Source organism: Artibeus jamaicensis, unplaced genomic scaffold (genome assembly GCF_021234435.1).
Source record: "Artibeus jamaicensis isolate MK-2021 breed Jamaican fruit bat unplaced genomic scaffold, CSHL_Jam_final contig_464, whole genome shotgun sequence".
Lineage (NCBI taxonomy): Eukaryota > Metazoa > Chordata > Mammalia > Chiroptera > Phyllostomidae > Artibeus > Artibeus jamaicensis.
In genome coordinates this window covers 5,036,249-5,051,301 of record NW_026521842.1, presented here as the reverse complement: position 1 = coordinate 5,051,301, position 15,053 = coordinate 5,036,249, and the positions used below count along the sequence as shown (strand labels likewise).

The 15,053-nt window shown below is 56.9% G+C and overlaps 1 protein-coding gene across 1 annotated transcript; it reads right to left on the bottom strand.

Moving 5' to 3' along the window:
- Nucleotides 1-565: 565 nt before the first annotated feature.
- Nucleotides 566-9,280, bottom strand: CIBAR2 (CBY1 interacting BAR domain containing 2). The gene is made up of 8 exons (XM_053666703.1): nt 8,681-9,280; nt 6,900-6,968; nt 6,710-6,811; nt 6,591-6,596; nt 5,786-5,890; nt 3,157-3,270; nt 1,613-1,717; nt 566-801 (listed from the first exon to the last, which is right to left on the bottom strand). Exons 1-8 carry the CDS (start codon nt 8,897-8,899, stop codon nt 658-660), a joined length of 864 nt encoding a protein of 287 aa, XP_053522678.1. The 5' UTR covers nt 8,900-9,280; the 3' UTR covers nt 566-657.
- Between the last annotated feature and the right edge of the window lie 5,773 nt (nt 9,281-15,053).

The following is a 15,053-nucleotide window of genomic DNA, read 5'->3' as shown; positions in this document are numbered from 1 at the left end:
GGGTGGGATCAGGGTGGGCTTCCCTGAAGAGGCACCAAGGAGCTGGATTTGGGGTAAGAAAGTCAGAGTGGTGGGGATGTTAATCCTGCAATGATGTAAGGAAAGTTTGTGTTCCCCGCTTTGCTGATGAGAAAATCGTGTACCCACCCACCTGCCTCACCCCCCCATTTCCCCGGATTTCCGTGATGCCCCCAGGCCCGAGGCCATCCCTGCACACCATGCTCACATGTTATAGGATGAACCATGCCCCCCCAAAAAAAACGTACATGTTGAAGTCCTGACTCCCAGGGCCTCAGAATGTGCCTATTTGGAAATAGACTCATTTGTAATTAGTTAGGATGCGGTCACACTGGATAGGACAGGTCCTTCTCCAGCGGGGCTGGTGTCCTTCCAAAAAGAGGGAACTGGACACTGACACACACAGTTTAAATGCCAAGGCTCCAGTCCTGGGTGGGAAGTGAAAGGCAGCACGAATCAGGCTGGGGTGCACCCACGTTTATTGAGCACCTGTTACTCCACCAGGCGCGTGGGGCCCCAGAGCGACCTGGGAGGGGAGTGAGATCGTCCCTGTTGTACAGAAGAGAAAACTGAAGCCCAGAGAACACGTAACTTGCTGAGGGCACACGACAGGGGCCCCCAGGCGTCCAGGGTTGGCCTCTAGTGTTCTGACCGGGGCGCTCTGGTCCTGCTGGTGGGGCGCCTGCCCCATCCCCCGGGGCCCTCCTCCAGGTCCTCCTCTCCAGAGTCATCCTCACTCACCTCCTCTTCTTTTCTGTGGCTCTGGATGGCACTCTGAGCACTCTAAATCATCATCACAGCAACAGCATGAATGAAATAACACAGCCACAGTACCAAGCGTTTTCTAAGTGCTCTGTGTAGATCTGTTCACCTAATACCACGACCCCACGAGGGGGGTACTGTAATTAGCCCCACTGTGCAGGTGAGCAATGTAAGGCACAGAGAGGTTAAGAAACTTTCTGAGAGTCACTCAGCTTGGGAGCAGTGGGATTGGAGTCAGTCACCCTGGCTGGGGCCATATTTCTTCCACTGCCTTTGGAGAGAACCATTCAGGAAGCCAAGAGATGCCCCTGCCCCCTCCACACGCTGTGGGACGAGCTTCCCCCTCTGCCCTCACCCACTGGGTGACTGAGCGTACCCTACTGTCACGAGGCTGCTTCGAGTCTTTATGCCACTCAGTTAAATGCTAAGAGGTTTCCCTGCAGAAATATAAATGCGCCTGATCAGGAACCCAGGCCTCACTGGGTTCCTGAGATTACACGTAGCATATGTGCCATGTGACTTTCCTAAATGGCTGACGTCTGAAACCCACCCAGGGCGGGCTGGGGTGGGGTGGGGAGCCAGAAGGGGACCGTCCAGAGCCCTCACAACTCAGGCGCACATTACTGCGTCATGCCTCTAGGGGGAGCTCAGGACACATGGCGGCCGCACCACTGGATTCCACGGTTTATTGATTCCTCTTCTAGGCAAGTCCAGGTCAGACTCGCTGGCCGTGCCTCCTTCCCGGTCTCCTTTCAAACCCGTGTTCTCAGATGACCTCCCCCGAGTCATTTCACTTTGTCACGGGTCTAAGAGCCCCATCCCCAGTACTCACCTGGCCAGAAAGAGACCACGGAACAGCTGCAGAGGGAGTGGGATCCGTGAGCAGCCGAGCATCATAATGCCGCCCGTAAACTCCACGCATCCTGGCTCTAAAATCCTGCAGCGAAGAGACTCAGGTGGGTTAGAGCCAACCCGGGAACAAAGATAGGGGGCGGGGGTGGAGAGATGGTGGTGGACACCGTTAACCTGCGCCAGCCTAGCCAGGAACCTCCCTTTCGTTCTCCTACAGGATCTGCAACAGCCCGGGGAGTGGGCATACCATCCTGTTTTACCGATGGAGAACCCGAGGCCCACAGAGGCTGGGTGATGCGTCCAGATCACACAGGAAAATCAGAGATCATTCTCACCGCAGAAGGGACATCACAGAGATGAGCAGATGCTGCAAAGCCTTCTTGGACATGCCTCCCATTAGGAGCTGAAATATAATCCTGCTCCCCTTGAATGTGGCCTTAGTGACTCACGTCTAAGAATAGAATGCGGCAGAAGTGACACTGAGTTACTTCTAAGGTTAGGTCACAAAAGGAGATACGGTTTCCTTCTGGCCCTGCATGGGGCGGAGGCCTGCTCCTAGGCCAGCCGCCATGTTGGGAGGAGGCCCGCGCCACGTGGAGCGGTCATGGGCAGGCATTCAGAGGCCCAGACAGGGTGGGCTCTGGGGGTGTGTGTGGCCCCTGCAGTTGTCCAGGGCCCTGTGCTCAGAAGGAACCTGCTGTCGCAGTCTTGAAATTTTTATCTTTGTTGAACAGAAGGCCCACATTTTCATTCTGCACTGAACTCTGCAGATCACCTGGCATGTCCCATACCCATACCCACACCCAGACAGGAGAGAGGAAGCCTTGGGAAGGGCCCCAGCCCCAGCGACTGACTGTTCCAACACTGATGACAGCCCAGAGGAGGGCCACCCAGCCGAGCTCACCAACCCTAGGAGCACAAAAGGCCACCACAAGCGGCTGCTGATTCGCACCACCGGGGGCGGCGCGGTGAGAACAGGTCACTCAGACAGCAAGTGCTAGGTTTTCCTCCGTCCAGAGGGGTAACGGGCACCTCGTGAACATCCAAAGGATGGCAAGCATCAGCCCGGAGAGGCTGTTAGTCATTGTGGATTCATTGCTTGTTTTTTAAACACCCACTGACAGTGGACACGTTGATATTCCAGAGAGGGAGAGTGTTTGGAAATTCCCCCCCTCTAGGCTTGGCACCAAGGGGCAGGTGCTTGGACTCAGTGGTCTGGGGGTGGTGCAGACGGAGCTCAGGTGAGCTTGGCTCCCTGGTCCCCTGGGCAGGGAGGAGGAGGCGGGAAGCAGGAGGCGGAGCTCAGGCCAGCTTCCTCGCTCCCCCGTTCCTCCGGGTCCTCGAGTCCGAGGTGGGGGGACGCTGTTGGGGGTTGGGGACCCCTGTTTTCAACAGTTCATCAGAATGAGTCTTTCAAATTATAAAATTACAAAATGTTGCCAACGAAAAGTGCTGCTATCAGGAGAGAGCCGGAGTCGACCTCGGCCCACGCCGCCCAGCAGAGCCTGGGTGTCTGTGACTCACCTCCAGGTCCCTCTCCAGGTCGCAGTTCTCCAGGGTCTGGAAGGCGCTGGAGTACACCTCCACCGCTTTGGCGTGGAACACCAGCTCAACAGTCACAAAGTCCGAAAACATTTTCTGTGGGGAGAGACGCGCGAGTCACGTGAGCAATGCTGTCCCCGGGGAGTCCTCGGGGCCACCTCGCAAGTGGACCAACAGGGTGAGGGGGGCTGGTCGTCCTTTTGGGGACAGGTTCTAGGCCAATGCTATTTTTAATTAGTTTGACTGAACAGATAACATGTTCCTGTTAGAAAGCTGCTCCACACAGGGATTATTCCAGAAATGCAGAGGACTCATTTCTCAGTGAGGACTTTGAGGGGTGTCCTTTCCTCAGCTCCGTCACTCAGGACTCGCCACTCAGCCTTTGCTCCTCTCGTTTCAAGGGCAGGTGTTTGCAGGCCGATGGCCTCGAACCTTCAGTCTCTGCCACTGGTGGGCTATGAGTGGGTCTTCTGGGAGCGGGCGGGAGCTGCTGGTAGACACTGCCCAGCCCAGAGGCCCCACAACCTGACCAGTTAGCTCATCAAAATGGAAATAGATGTTGGCTTCTCTTGATCAGATGGCTCAGTTAGGCTCAGTAAGCTCTTATAAAGTTACCACTGCCCCTCGGCCTTAGCAGGGGCTCCTACTGTGTGTCAGGCCCCAGCAGAGGCTCCTTTGTGTTCAGGGCCCTAGCAGGACACGGGCTTGGTCCCAGGGGAGGAGCCTGGGGTTTGTAAACACACCGCTCCAGGTAACATGGAAAGCACCTGGGGGAGGCAGGCTGGGAGAAGCCTGCAAGGCAGCCTGGGAGAAGAACGAGGGAGGGTCCCAAGGTAGGTGGAAATACCTGCCTCCTGGCATGGGGCCTGGGGAATGGCATCCTCTCCAGCCTCAGTTTATTCATCTGCACCTCAGGGACAGAGATAATTAGCTCTCAGCCTGTGCTTCCCGCATGGAACCAGCCCCACCGGGGAGCTGACCAGAAATGCCAATTCTCTGGCCCACCGAGACCCGTGGAATGGGAATCCAGGACAGGCCCGTCGCTCAGAGCCCTCCAGGTGACTTCAGATGCATGCTCAGGTACGGGGACTCCTGGATGGAAGCGTCACTTACATTCTTTTATAGGGGCTGGAGAGCTCTTTGGAAATACGACTCTTTTATTAGAAGTGTGACCTAAAACCAATATGGTAGTAATCACTATTTGAGTTCTGGGTTTTTGTCACTTAAAATTTGGAGGGCTAAAATTTTTAGGAGGAGGCTTGGTTAAGTGTCTGCTACAAGTTTGACCCCAGAAGTTTAAAGAATGGCAGCTTCTGCTGGCCCCTGTCCGTGGAGGGAGGCTGAGAACCGTGTGCTCTTGCAAGCACCCCACAGAAGAGTCCCACTTTCAGGCCTCAGGCGTCAGGTGCTTAATAATCGTCAGCTGGTGGTTTTAGGGCCTGCGTGCAACATAGATGCTCGAGTACCAATTACCACTGTTTGCTTACTTGTGCATCTGTTCGTTTATTCACTTCCCAAATATTTACTGAGCATCACTAAGTGCCAGGCCCTGGCCCTGGTGCCCAGGACCCAGCAGGTGACAAGATAGGCAGGGCCCGCCCTGCAGACGTGTGGCGGGAGGCAGGCCTAGAACAGGCAACGCTGCGCCCCACTCTGCACTCCCCGCTGAACGACACGCCGCCTGTGGGGGTCTGTGGCAGAGAGGGTCTCAACCGTGTGAGGACAGGGGCCCCGCTTTGCTGGCTCTGGTGTCCCCGGCCTCAGGTATAGCACCTCCCACATAGGAGGTGCGGACTGAACCTCTGTTAGATTAACGAGTAAATTAAAGAGATAAGTAACCTGTCATACTGGGCCAAGTGCCCCAGAGGGAGCAGAGAAGAGTGTGCTAAGAATGGGGCCGGACCAGTCTGGGGGGCCAGGCGACTGTCCCTGAGACAGGAGAACCTTCCTAGCAGAGGACTCAGCGTTCCAAGGGGCTTGGTACCCTTGAGCTTGGAGTAGTAGAGGGGCTATGATGAGGCTGGGCTTCCAGAGCCTTGGAGAGGGTGTTGGCCTTTATCCTTGGAACAAAGGGAACCACAGGAGGGTGTTAAACCCAGGAGTGATGGGGCGGAACTGCCTTTGCTGAGATCCTGGAGGCCGCCATTTGGAAAATGGACTAAAGCGGCGATGTCCTGCGGGCACAGGGGCTGGTGTGACCAGCTTGTCTTTTAAGGCCCCGATGCCCTCTCATAAGAGCCGGCTCCGGGTTCCGGGTCCTGGGTTGCCCTGGGGCGGCGTCCGGGTAGAAGAAGGGAGGCACCTGTGCACTTAGAGCTTCATGGAGAAAAGGAGAAAGTTGAGGCAAGTCCTGTGCGTCCTTGTGTGGAAAGAGAGGGGGCTGGGGAAGACTGGCTCTGCCACGTTCTCCTGCTGGGCAGCTGGGCCTGGGTGGCTCTGGGCAGGCCAGCTGGGAGCGACAGCTGCCCTGAGCAGCCGGCCTCCTGCCCCCTTGGCCAGGATTAGGCTAGGATTAACTGTGCTGGGAGCTGAGTGAGCAAACACACACACACGTGAACACTCTTACACAGGTGCACACGCATGCAAACACAAACAAGGCAGCCACCCCTACCCGCAGGTCCTCCAGCTTCTGCTTCTGGAAGGTGTCTACCATCTCCTCCAGCTGGTGGGTGGTGCGGCCGGTGTCCCCCGAGGCCTTCTGCACACTGGTCTCTGCCTGCCCCAGGGTAGAAAACGTAGCAGTAGTTCCATTCAGGACCATTCTCTGGCTCCTCGTCCTGCTGGCAGGCCAGCTCTCCTGCCCCCCCCCCTGGGGTCTCTTGCCAGTTCGGTCATCAAAGAAATGGCTGAGTAGGACCACAGCCGAAGGGGCAGGCGCTGCGTGGGCCTGTTTGCTACCTCTGTGACCTCATGCAAGTCACTTAACCTCTCTGAGCCTCAGTTTTCTTGCCTGTAAACAGGGGACAATGATGAGACCTATTTTGCAAAGTTGAAAGAAGTAAGCAGTGGGCACCCCCTGAGCTATCACTGTTAACAGGTGCTCTCCTTTCAACAATAACTAATTCCTGCCTGTGGAACATTCTTAAGTCCATGAACCAATTCCTAGCTTCCTTGAGACCTTGGGCAAGTCCCCTTTCTTGGCCTGGGTTCCTCATCTAGAAGTGCCAAGCTGGTGCGAGCATTAAACAGGTAGCCCAAGAAGGGGAGTGATTGCTGACCTGCTGGTTAGTGTCCATGGTGGGGCAGAACCCAGGCCTCCTGGCCTCCAGCTGCCCTCCAGCCCGACCCACCCCCCCGACTTCCCTGTCCTGAGCCTGGCACATACCTGGCCAGGGAAAAGCTCACGGCGCTGTTTTGTGAGATCTTTCATTACCTGTGTGCAGTCTACCTTCCCCAGACAGACATGTGACCCTCACCTGGGACTGAGGGAGGTGCTGTTAAGGAGCCAGGTTAACCAGAAGCTTCCACCAGAGGGCGCCTGTGACCCATAGTCACCCTGGCCCAGCGGTCCCAGCCCAACTCCAGGGAAGGATACGATGGTTTGCCTATCCCAAGGTGACGTCTGCCTCAGTTTCTCCAGCTTTTCCAGCTGTTTGATCTCGTTATTCCGGACACGTTTGAATTTCTTGATCTCGGCCTAAAGAAGGAGGGGGGGCTCTTTCCTGGGGCTCCAGCGCGGGCAGCCACAGACACGGCCCACCCGGCAGTGCAGTGCCCTGGCTCACCCGAGTTTGCTTTATCTGCGCCCCGTAGAGTTTCAGGGGGTTGACCACCTTGACCTCCAGCCTCTCGACCTGGGGGAACACAGGCGTGCGGAGAATCGGGGTGGATGGAGGCAGGGAAGCGCCCGGAGACCACGTGACCTCCAGCCTTCATTTCTAGTGTCAGCAGGCACAGAGCTGCAAGGCGGGGCCGTGCGGGGCAGGAGCTCGGAAGCCCTCCCTCCCCCTTAGGGTTGGAAGCACCAGCCTGGGCAACACAGTGCATCTTACTGGGCCTCGTTTTCTCACCTGGGAAATGGGTATAATGACTGTACTGGCTCTGGGGCAGGGACTGCAGTGGGACCTGTTGCTGTTTTAGTTCTCCAGACTGGCTGGGGATCTCACTTGGGCGGCCATGGAAACCCACTCGGAACACGGGACGGCCTGGGATTCAGCGCTGACTGTGCGTGCAGCCCCCACGCAGCAGCGTCAGCAAGGGGGACGCCTCACACGTCGGCCCTGGTGCCTACGAGCCAAGCCTAATCGTACCAGGCACTTAAATAAACGGTGTCAGTAGTAATGATACCAATCACAATTAAAGCTGATGCTAAGCACTTACCCCATACCCAGCATCGTTTGGAATCAAGAGGTGTCACCCTGGACAGGCCTGGGGTGCCCCTCAAGGGTTCCCGAAAACCCTGATTGCCAGGTGCCACCCCAGAGATTGACTCAGCAGGTCCAGGGTGCGGCCTGAGAACCTGCATTTCTAACAAGACTAGCTTCCAGGTGAGGCCGATGCCCTGAGGATGGGCGCCCTGACCATCTGGCTCATTAGTTAGGCCTGGGGGGCTGCACATCCCCCCAGCCCCTTCCTTCTCCTTCAGGGAGGCTTGTGACCCTTGGAGGCTAAACACAAATCTTAAAAAAAAAAATTCCCTGGTGCTAAAAAGGAAAGGGACTTTACCTACCTTTTCCTGAAAACATTTCTTTTAGAAAATCTGTCCTTGTAAATTTATTCTCCAACCTTTGAGAGGTATCTGAACCTTTTCAGAAGCTAACCAAGCCTCCTGGGGTTTGACGCCCCAGGAATGGCAGTCCTGTCTTTCTGAAATGCAAACACCAGGGAAGACAGCGTCTCCCTGGCACCCGCCTGCTCCCAGCTGTAATGCCCTGCTGTCCTGGAAATGTGAGAAGTTTTACTCCCCCTTTGGAGAAAGACCATTAGCTAAGCCAGGTGGCCACCGGACCACCAGGAGGAATTGGGAGGTCCTGTGTGACAAATGGTGCCGAGTCCCTTCCTGGAAGCCGTCATCACCGTCATCCCTGTGCATGTGAGGGGTTCTCAGTGCCTGGCTGTCCTGGGGTGAGGTTCTGTCTGTCTGTCCATCACTAACCAGGTCTCCTGTGATGCACACGAGTTCTGGTTTAACACTCATTTAATAGAAAAGCTGTTTTGTTCTTTTCTACAACCATGGAGAGGAGTTTTCTGGGCTGGCAGGAGGTTTCTTCGCTTTTTAATTATTTTCTTAACACACCGCAGTCTCCTTGGCCCACCCCCAGAACGCCTGTCCCCTCCCCAGGCCCCCTGGGCCCCTGGAATGCACCTCCTGCCCAGGGAGCAGGGAGCCCCCCCGGCAGCAGGCACTGGCATCTGCTGTTTGTCTGACGCCAAAAGCCTCCCACTCTCAGTCCTACAAACGGAGGGGTGACCCCCACACCCCAAGGAGAGATCCGTTTGCTGTGGCCCTTCAGGGCCTCCCCAGCCTTCTGAAACCGGCCACGGGCCTCGGTTTCACCCTGCTCACCTGGGCCTGCCGGTAATCCTGCACTTTGGCCAGGTCCTCGGCCAAGTCCCTGAGGGTGGCCCGCATCTCGGGGCCCTCCGTGCTGGCGAGGTCGATGAGCTGCAGGACAAGCCGGTCGGCCGTGTCCCGCAGCCGGGCGGTCTTCCGGGTGTAGGCAGCCAGCAGCGAGCACAACTGGCCGAAGTACTTCTCCGCATGGGTCACCGTGTTCTCCATCATCCGCACCTGGCTGTCCCTGAGGAGGTGGGGGCCTGAGGGGATGTCTGGGCAGCGATATGGAGCTCACCACCCCCTCGCCTTCCTCCTGGGTGGAGAGCGCTATGGCAGGCATCCGGTCCCTGGGACAACACTCAAGGTTAGGTGCCAGCCCAATCCAGGCAGGCCCCGGAGACCCACCGGCTCACAGAGCTGGCCAGTGGCCAGCAGGGGAGCCAACGCAGGTTTGGCTCCAAACCCGCCTTCTCCTTCCTGCAGCCCTTTAGAGGGGCCCCTGCCTCCCTGGCGGAGTTCATCCGCATTCCCTCGCCTTTCCCCCTGACATTCCCCCTTTTCTTTCTTTTGCTCAAGCCGTTGAAATTTTCCTCCTCCTCTGAACCCTGAAGGACTTTCTGAGAGGCCAGTTTTAGGTGGACAGAAAACCCAGAGGAAAGTACAGGGAGTTCCCCTGCGCCCCCTCCCCAGCGCACACTTCCCGTTAGTTACATCTTGCATCACTGGAGAACATTTGTTACAAAAGATGAGCCAACAGTGATGCATTATTAACTAAAACCCTGGTTTACACGGTGTCGCATACTCCCTGCGTTTTGACAAATGCACACTGCCGTGTCCACCATCACAGCGTCCACCACAGTGGGTCCACTGCCCTGAAAGGCCTGTGCTCCACTCATCCCCTTCCCCTCCCTCCCTCCCTCCCTCCCTCCCTCCCCCTCCGTCCCCCAGCCTGAGGCTTTAGCTTCTCCTTCTTGGCTGTCACTGATCACTTCCTGTCAGCCTTGGTTTCTCTCACCCTCCGGCCTTGGGGTAAGAGCTAGGTGTTCGGTGGGAGTGTGAGGAATGAGCGAGCTGAACCCAGTCTGCTCCGAACAGCCTGGGGCACTCACCTCCCTCCTGGGCCTCTACTCCGTGAGCCCCTGTCCCCAGGGAAATGCTGCCTCTCTCCAGGAGACCAAAGTCCCTGGTGCAGCCCTCCGATCACATCCCCAAAGCTGGAAACTCAGAGGGCCCTCTGTCCTCCTTTCAACAACCCTAACTCACGCACCACTTCACAGTGTGTGAAACACTCCGCGTGCATTTCCCTAGAAGTAAGGCGCTATTCCTAGCCCTGTTTTAACATGAGTCAGCTGAGGCCCAGGGAGGGGAAGCACCTTGCTGCAGGTCACACAGCTGCCAGGTGCATCAGCTGCTATGGGGGAGGTCCAGACCCCTCCGTCAGAACCACCCGAGTTGCAAGTTGACCGTGTGGTTTCCCAGGCCCCCAGCCCAGACCCGGGAGCCAGACTCCCTGGACAGAGGCCCCGGGGGCTGCATTTTTAAAGGAGTGCATCAGGTGATTCAGAGACACCCTGGAGCTTGGACCCTCACAGGGACCAGGCCTGGGAACACCAGCGTACCTGGCCAGCAGGCTGTGCGAGAGCAGTGACAGAACCAGGCCAGAGAGCGGGTTGGGACAGTTCCACAGAAGGGGCGATGCCTGGTGGGGCTTTGAGGTGTGAAGGGGGTTTCCAGGTGGGGGCGAGTGAGGGAAGTTGGGGACAAGCCCTGTGAACCTGGCTGCCCCAGAGCTGTGGGCAGTAGCGCCGGGGAGGCGACAGAGACCGTGTTCTGGGAGCCCCTGTGGCCCTGAGCCCTGTCTCCCGGGACCTCGAGGTGGGCGAGGTGTGGGAGAAAGCTCACTCTCCACCCCCACCTCCCCAACTTCTTCTCGGTCAAGCAATGCCAGCTGCCCCCTCTGCCTTGGTGCGTGGGGCCCTGAAAACCGGCCTACCCCTCCCTCCCGCCCAGCCGGGGCCAGCACCAGCACAGGGCCACCTACCTGCAGAGAACTGTGTTCATGGTGACCAGAGGCACCAGCTGTCCTGGTCATGGGGAACGAGGACAGGGCCCCAGGGGTCCTGCAGGCCCCTGAGAAGCAGGGCAGGGCTGGGCGCAGCTGTGTAGCCCTGGCTCAAGAGACAGCGGCCACCTGGTTGCTGGGCAACGTGGCCACACCTGCTGTCCTGGGAGGAGACTCTGCTGGTTGCCTGGCAACCCCTCCCCAAGCCAGCTTCTCCCAGTGGGTTAGGGGGCCTGCCCAGCCTGGCCTGCTCGGGGGGAGCCCCCCAGAGGCCCTCACTCTCCCCTTGAAGGTGGAGGCTCTTATGGAACAGGGCAGTGGGTCCCCAGGAGGTGGCAGGGAAGTGGATTTAGGGCAGCTTACCTGGGTCTCAGCCCTTGGCCCAGCTGTGTTTGTGGGTCTTACGTGCTGACCCCGCTTTCTTCGAGGAGGTCACCAGGCCCTCCCCAGGGGTCTGGGAGGGCAGGCAGGGTCCTGGGAGACCTGGTCACTAGGACGGGTGTGTGAAAAAGCACAGAGCAAATCTAGGCGTCTCGAGCCTTGTGGCTGAACGGAGGGACAGGGCATCTGCCCAAGGACATCTTAAACATTCTCCTCATTTATTGTTTTCCCCTTATTATATACACTACCTGCTCATGGTTAGAAAAGGAAGAAAACAGAGATAACCCAAAACCAGAAAAAAAAACAGTACAAATAAAACTGTATGGAATACAGAGCATTTTACTAATTGCACATTCCCTTGTATCTACACTTTACCTCGAGAAAAGAAATAAGAAACTAATAACCACAACAGCCGTGAGAGATCGGGCGGGAAGAGGGGGAGGGGCCAGGGAAACAGCAGCAGCAGAGCTGACAGCCGGTGCCGTGGGACGCACTCCGAGGTTTTCGAAGTGAAGAGCCACACACACACACACACACACACACACACACACACACACACGTGTATATATATAAAAGCAAAAATTTTAGAATTGGCTAAACACAGGTTCAAACCCCAGCCCTGCTGTGTGACCTTGAGCAAGTGACCTGACCTCCCCGAGTGTCTGTCTTCTGTCCCGCAAGTGGGATTGCAGCCACACCCACTTGTCTCTTGTTAGGGGAGTAACCTGGCCTGAGGGCTGAAAGGCAGGGCGGGGCCCAGACAGGCTGCCGTTCCTTCCCCGGAGGCCAGGGGTGCAGGGACCCCTGGGGGCTGGTGGGCTGGTCCCGGGTGCCCCACCTCCCTGTGCTCGTTGCCAGCCCCTCCCCACGCTTCTCTGCACCTGGGGCTCCTGCAGATAAAGTACAGACACTGTCCTCACTGCGTCTGGGCCAGGCTGCCGCCCAGCTTCCCACTGACTCCCCACACTGGCTCTGACCTCTGACCGGCCCCCTGAGGCTCTGCTGGTCCTTCCACGTCCCTTCCTGTGTGTGTGTGGGGGGGGGGGGCCTGTGTCCCTGCTCTGAGCAGCACAGCTGTCTCTGTCCCAGGTCAGATCCCTCTTGAGTTCTCAGCTCCACCACTCTTGGGGGCTGCGCTGTGTTGAACAGTGTCCCCAAAATGTACACCCTCCCCCCCCCCCCCCCCCCCCCCCCGTAACCTCAGAAAGTGGCCTTCTTTGGAGACGGGGTCTTTGCAGATGTGAGTGGCTGAGCTGAGTCACACTGAGGGGGGCGGGCTGTAGTCCAATGACCTGCGACACCTGGGGCAGAGACTGGGGGGTGTGGCCACAAGCCAAGGAAAGCCTGGGACTGTCAGTCACTCCAGAGCTGGGAGAGGCAGGAAGGATCCTCCCCTGGTGCCCTCAGAGGGGGCGTGGCCCTGCCGACACTTCTGCTGGGAACTCCTGGCCTCCAGGACTGGGAGAGGATGTGTCGCCGTCGTTGTAAGCCCCCAGTTTGGGGCAGTTTGTTGTGGCAGCCCCAGGACCCTCATGCAGGGTGTGAAGCCAGCAGGCCGCCACATGGCTCGCAGTGTTTGTCACCCTCCCGCAGGCCAGCCTGACCCGCGCAGCTTCTGCCAGGCGTCCCCATGTCACACCTGGCCCTCTTCCCTCCGACTGAGACCTCCCTTCCCCCCTTTCCCTGTGCCACAGCTCTGCCCACGCACCATGAACACTGCGCTTCCTCTTGTCTTTCTTGCAAAGCCAGCTCCTGGAGAAAAAGGACTGGATCTTGTACTTTGAAAAATTTTTTAAAGATTTATTTATTTATATTTAGAGGGAGAGAAACATTGATTGGTTGCCTCTCACACTCCCCCAACCAGGGGCCTGGCACACAGCCCAGGCATGTGCCCTGACTGGGAATCGAACCAGTGGCCTTTCAGTTTGCAGGTGGACACCCAACCCATTGAGCCACCAGTCAGTGCTGGGCCTTGTACTTTTGATTATCCCATTGGTTGGTTAATTCCCTCACACACAGCCTCCCTGAGTCTCTTCCGTGTCACATGGCAGGAAGTGCCCACAAGAAAGAAAACACAAGGCACCCTCCTGCTGGGGGTTTCAGACCCCGCCCTGGCAACCCTTCGGGGCACCTCCACTTCCCACAGGCTCCTCCTGGCAGCCTCAGCAAGAGCGGCTTCCCCTCCTATGGAGAAATTCTCCCCAACTGACTTTCTCATGCCTCCTCTTCTTTATACCCCTTCTTTTCTTTCTTTTTAAAAGATTTTATTTATTTTTACAGAGAGGGGAAGGGAGGGAGAGAGGTAGAGAAAGAAACCCCATGTCAATGCGTGGTTGCCTCTTGTGCGCCCCCTACTGGGCACCTGGCCTGGAACCCACGCATGTGCCCTGACTGGGAATTCAACCGCTGCTCTTTGGTTCGAAAGCCAACGCTTGATCTGCGGAGCCACACCAACCAGGGCTCTACACCCCTTCTTACGAGAACTTTGCAAAGAAGCGCTCTTTCCTTGTTCTCTGTTCCCTCCCGTCCCACTCGACTTTCCAGCCTCTGCCCTGGCATCAGCTGCACCAAGCCATCTCCAGTCCCTAAATCCAGTGCCCTCCCTTAGGCCTGCCCCTGCTTCCTGCTCCCTCCGGTGGCATCTCGGCCCATTGCACTTTCTGGAGCCCTCTCTTCCCCTCTGGGGGAGGGGCTGGGGGGAGGGGGTGGTGCTGTCCACTTCTCCAGGCCTCTCTGCAAATGTCCCCTGCCCATTGGACAGCCCACCAGGGCCCTTCTCATACCCTGAAAACTCAAAGCAGAATTTAGTATCTTCAAGGTGCCCTGGACCTACTGGGCTCCGCTCCCCCTCATTGCACTGTTTTATGCCTCTGACTGAGCCAGGGAATGAAGAGTGGTCCCCGTGCCTTGCATTCCTGGCTCCCTGCGCGTGAGGAGGAAAGCTCTCCTTCCATCCCTAGTGTAGGATGCCTCTCCCCTCTCCTCTCCCCCCCTTCCGCTGCATCTCTCTAGCTTAGTTAATGACTCATGCAGGCGACTCTCATTATAATAACAACAATCGGTAGATTTGTCCAGGCCCTGGGGCAGTGAGCTCAGAGCCCAGCTCAACACTGGGTCCTCCTTCTATCCTCACACTCGGAAGCCAGGATAGACTCCTTTTCTCAGGAAAGGGTGTTTTGTTTCCTTTTTAAAGTGGGAGTTGGAAATCAGCAGGAAAGCATAATTTGAGACACAAAATGTCACTTTAAAATGTAATCTTTTCAGTTCACTGACTGTGATGTTCAGATGGCTTTGTCAACTTGGTCAGGCTGTAGAATCCACTCATTTCATCCAACACGAATCTGCGTGGCTGGGAAGGTATGTGGTAGACAAGGTCACATCTCCCATCAGAGTCTTTAAGGAGATGAATGACCCTCCACAATGGGGGTGAGCCTCGCCCAATCACTGCACAAGTTTAACAGCAGAGTGGTTTCCTGGAGAGGAGGACATTCTGCCTCTAGACTGCAGTGCTAGCTCTCTCCTGGGTCTCCAGTCATCCGATGGACTTTGGACTTGCCAGACCCACACACATTTCTCTTCTACCTATGACAAGAAGCTGCAAAGCCTTTTTAGGTTTCTGCCCCTGAAGGAGACTGGGGTCTGTGTTGTAGGCAATGGCCACCAGAGGGCAGCAGAGACCTTCTCATGGGGGATTCCAGGGTAGGCGGTAAAGCGGGCTGGGCGAACCCCCAGAAAACACCAGAGGGGAGCACATCAGAGAAAAAAAAATGTGCACTCACGGAAGGGGAGAAAGAGAAGCGGGTCAGAAAGAAAGGGCAATGGTTTAATTCACGTCTTAGAAACTTTAACAAAAGAAAACCACCTTCTAGTGGGGCCCCACGGAGACATCTTGTGGCAGGAGAGAAAAAAGCTCAGAGGTGGGGAGGGGATTTAGAGCCT

Coding starts and splice junctions, on each gene's coding strand:
- CIBAR2 (XM_053666703.1), bottom strand. CDS start 8,899: ATGATGGAGAACACGGTGACCCATGCGGAGAAGTACTTCGGCCAGTTG. Junction 6,812..6,899: donor CGCAGATAAAGCAAACTCGG/GTGAGCCAGGGC, acceptor CTCCTTCTTTAG/GCCGAGATCAAGAAATTCAA. Junction 1,718..3,156: donor ACCTGGAGAGGGACCTGGAG/GTGAGTCACAGA, acceptor TCTTCGCTGCAG/GATTTTAGAGCCAGGATGCG.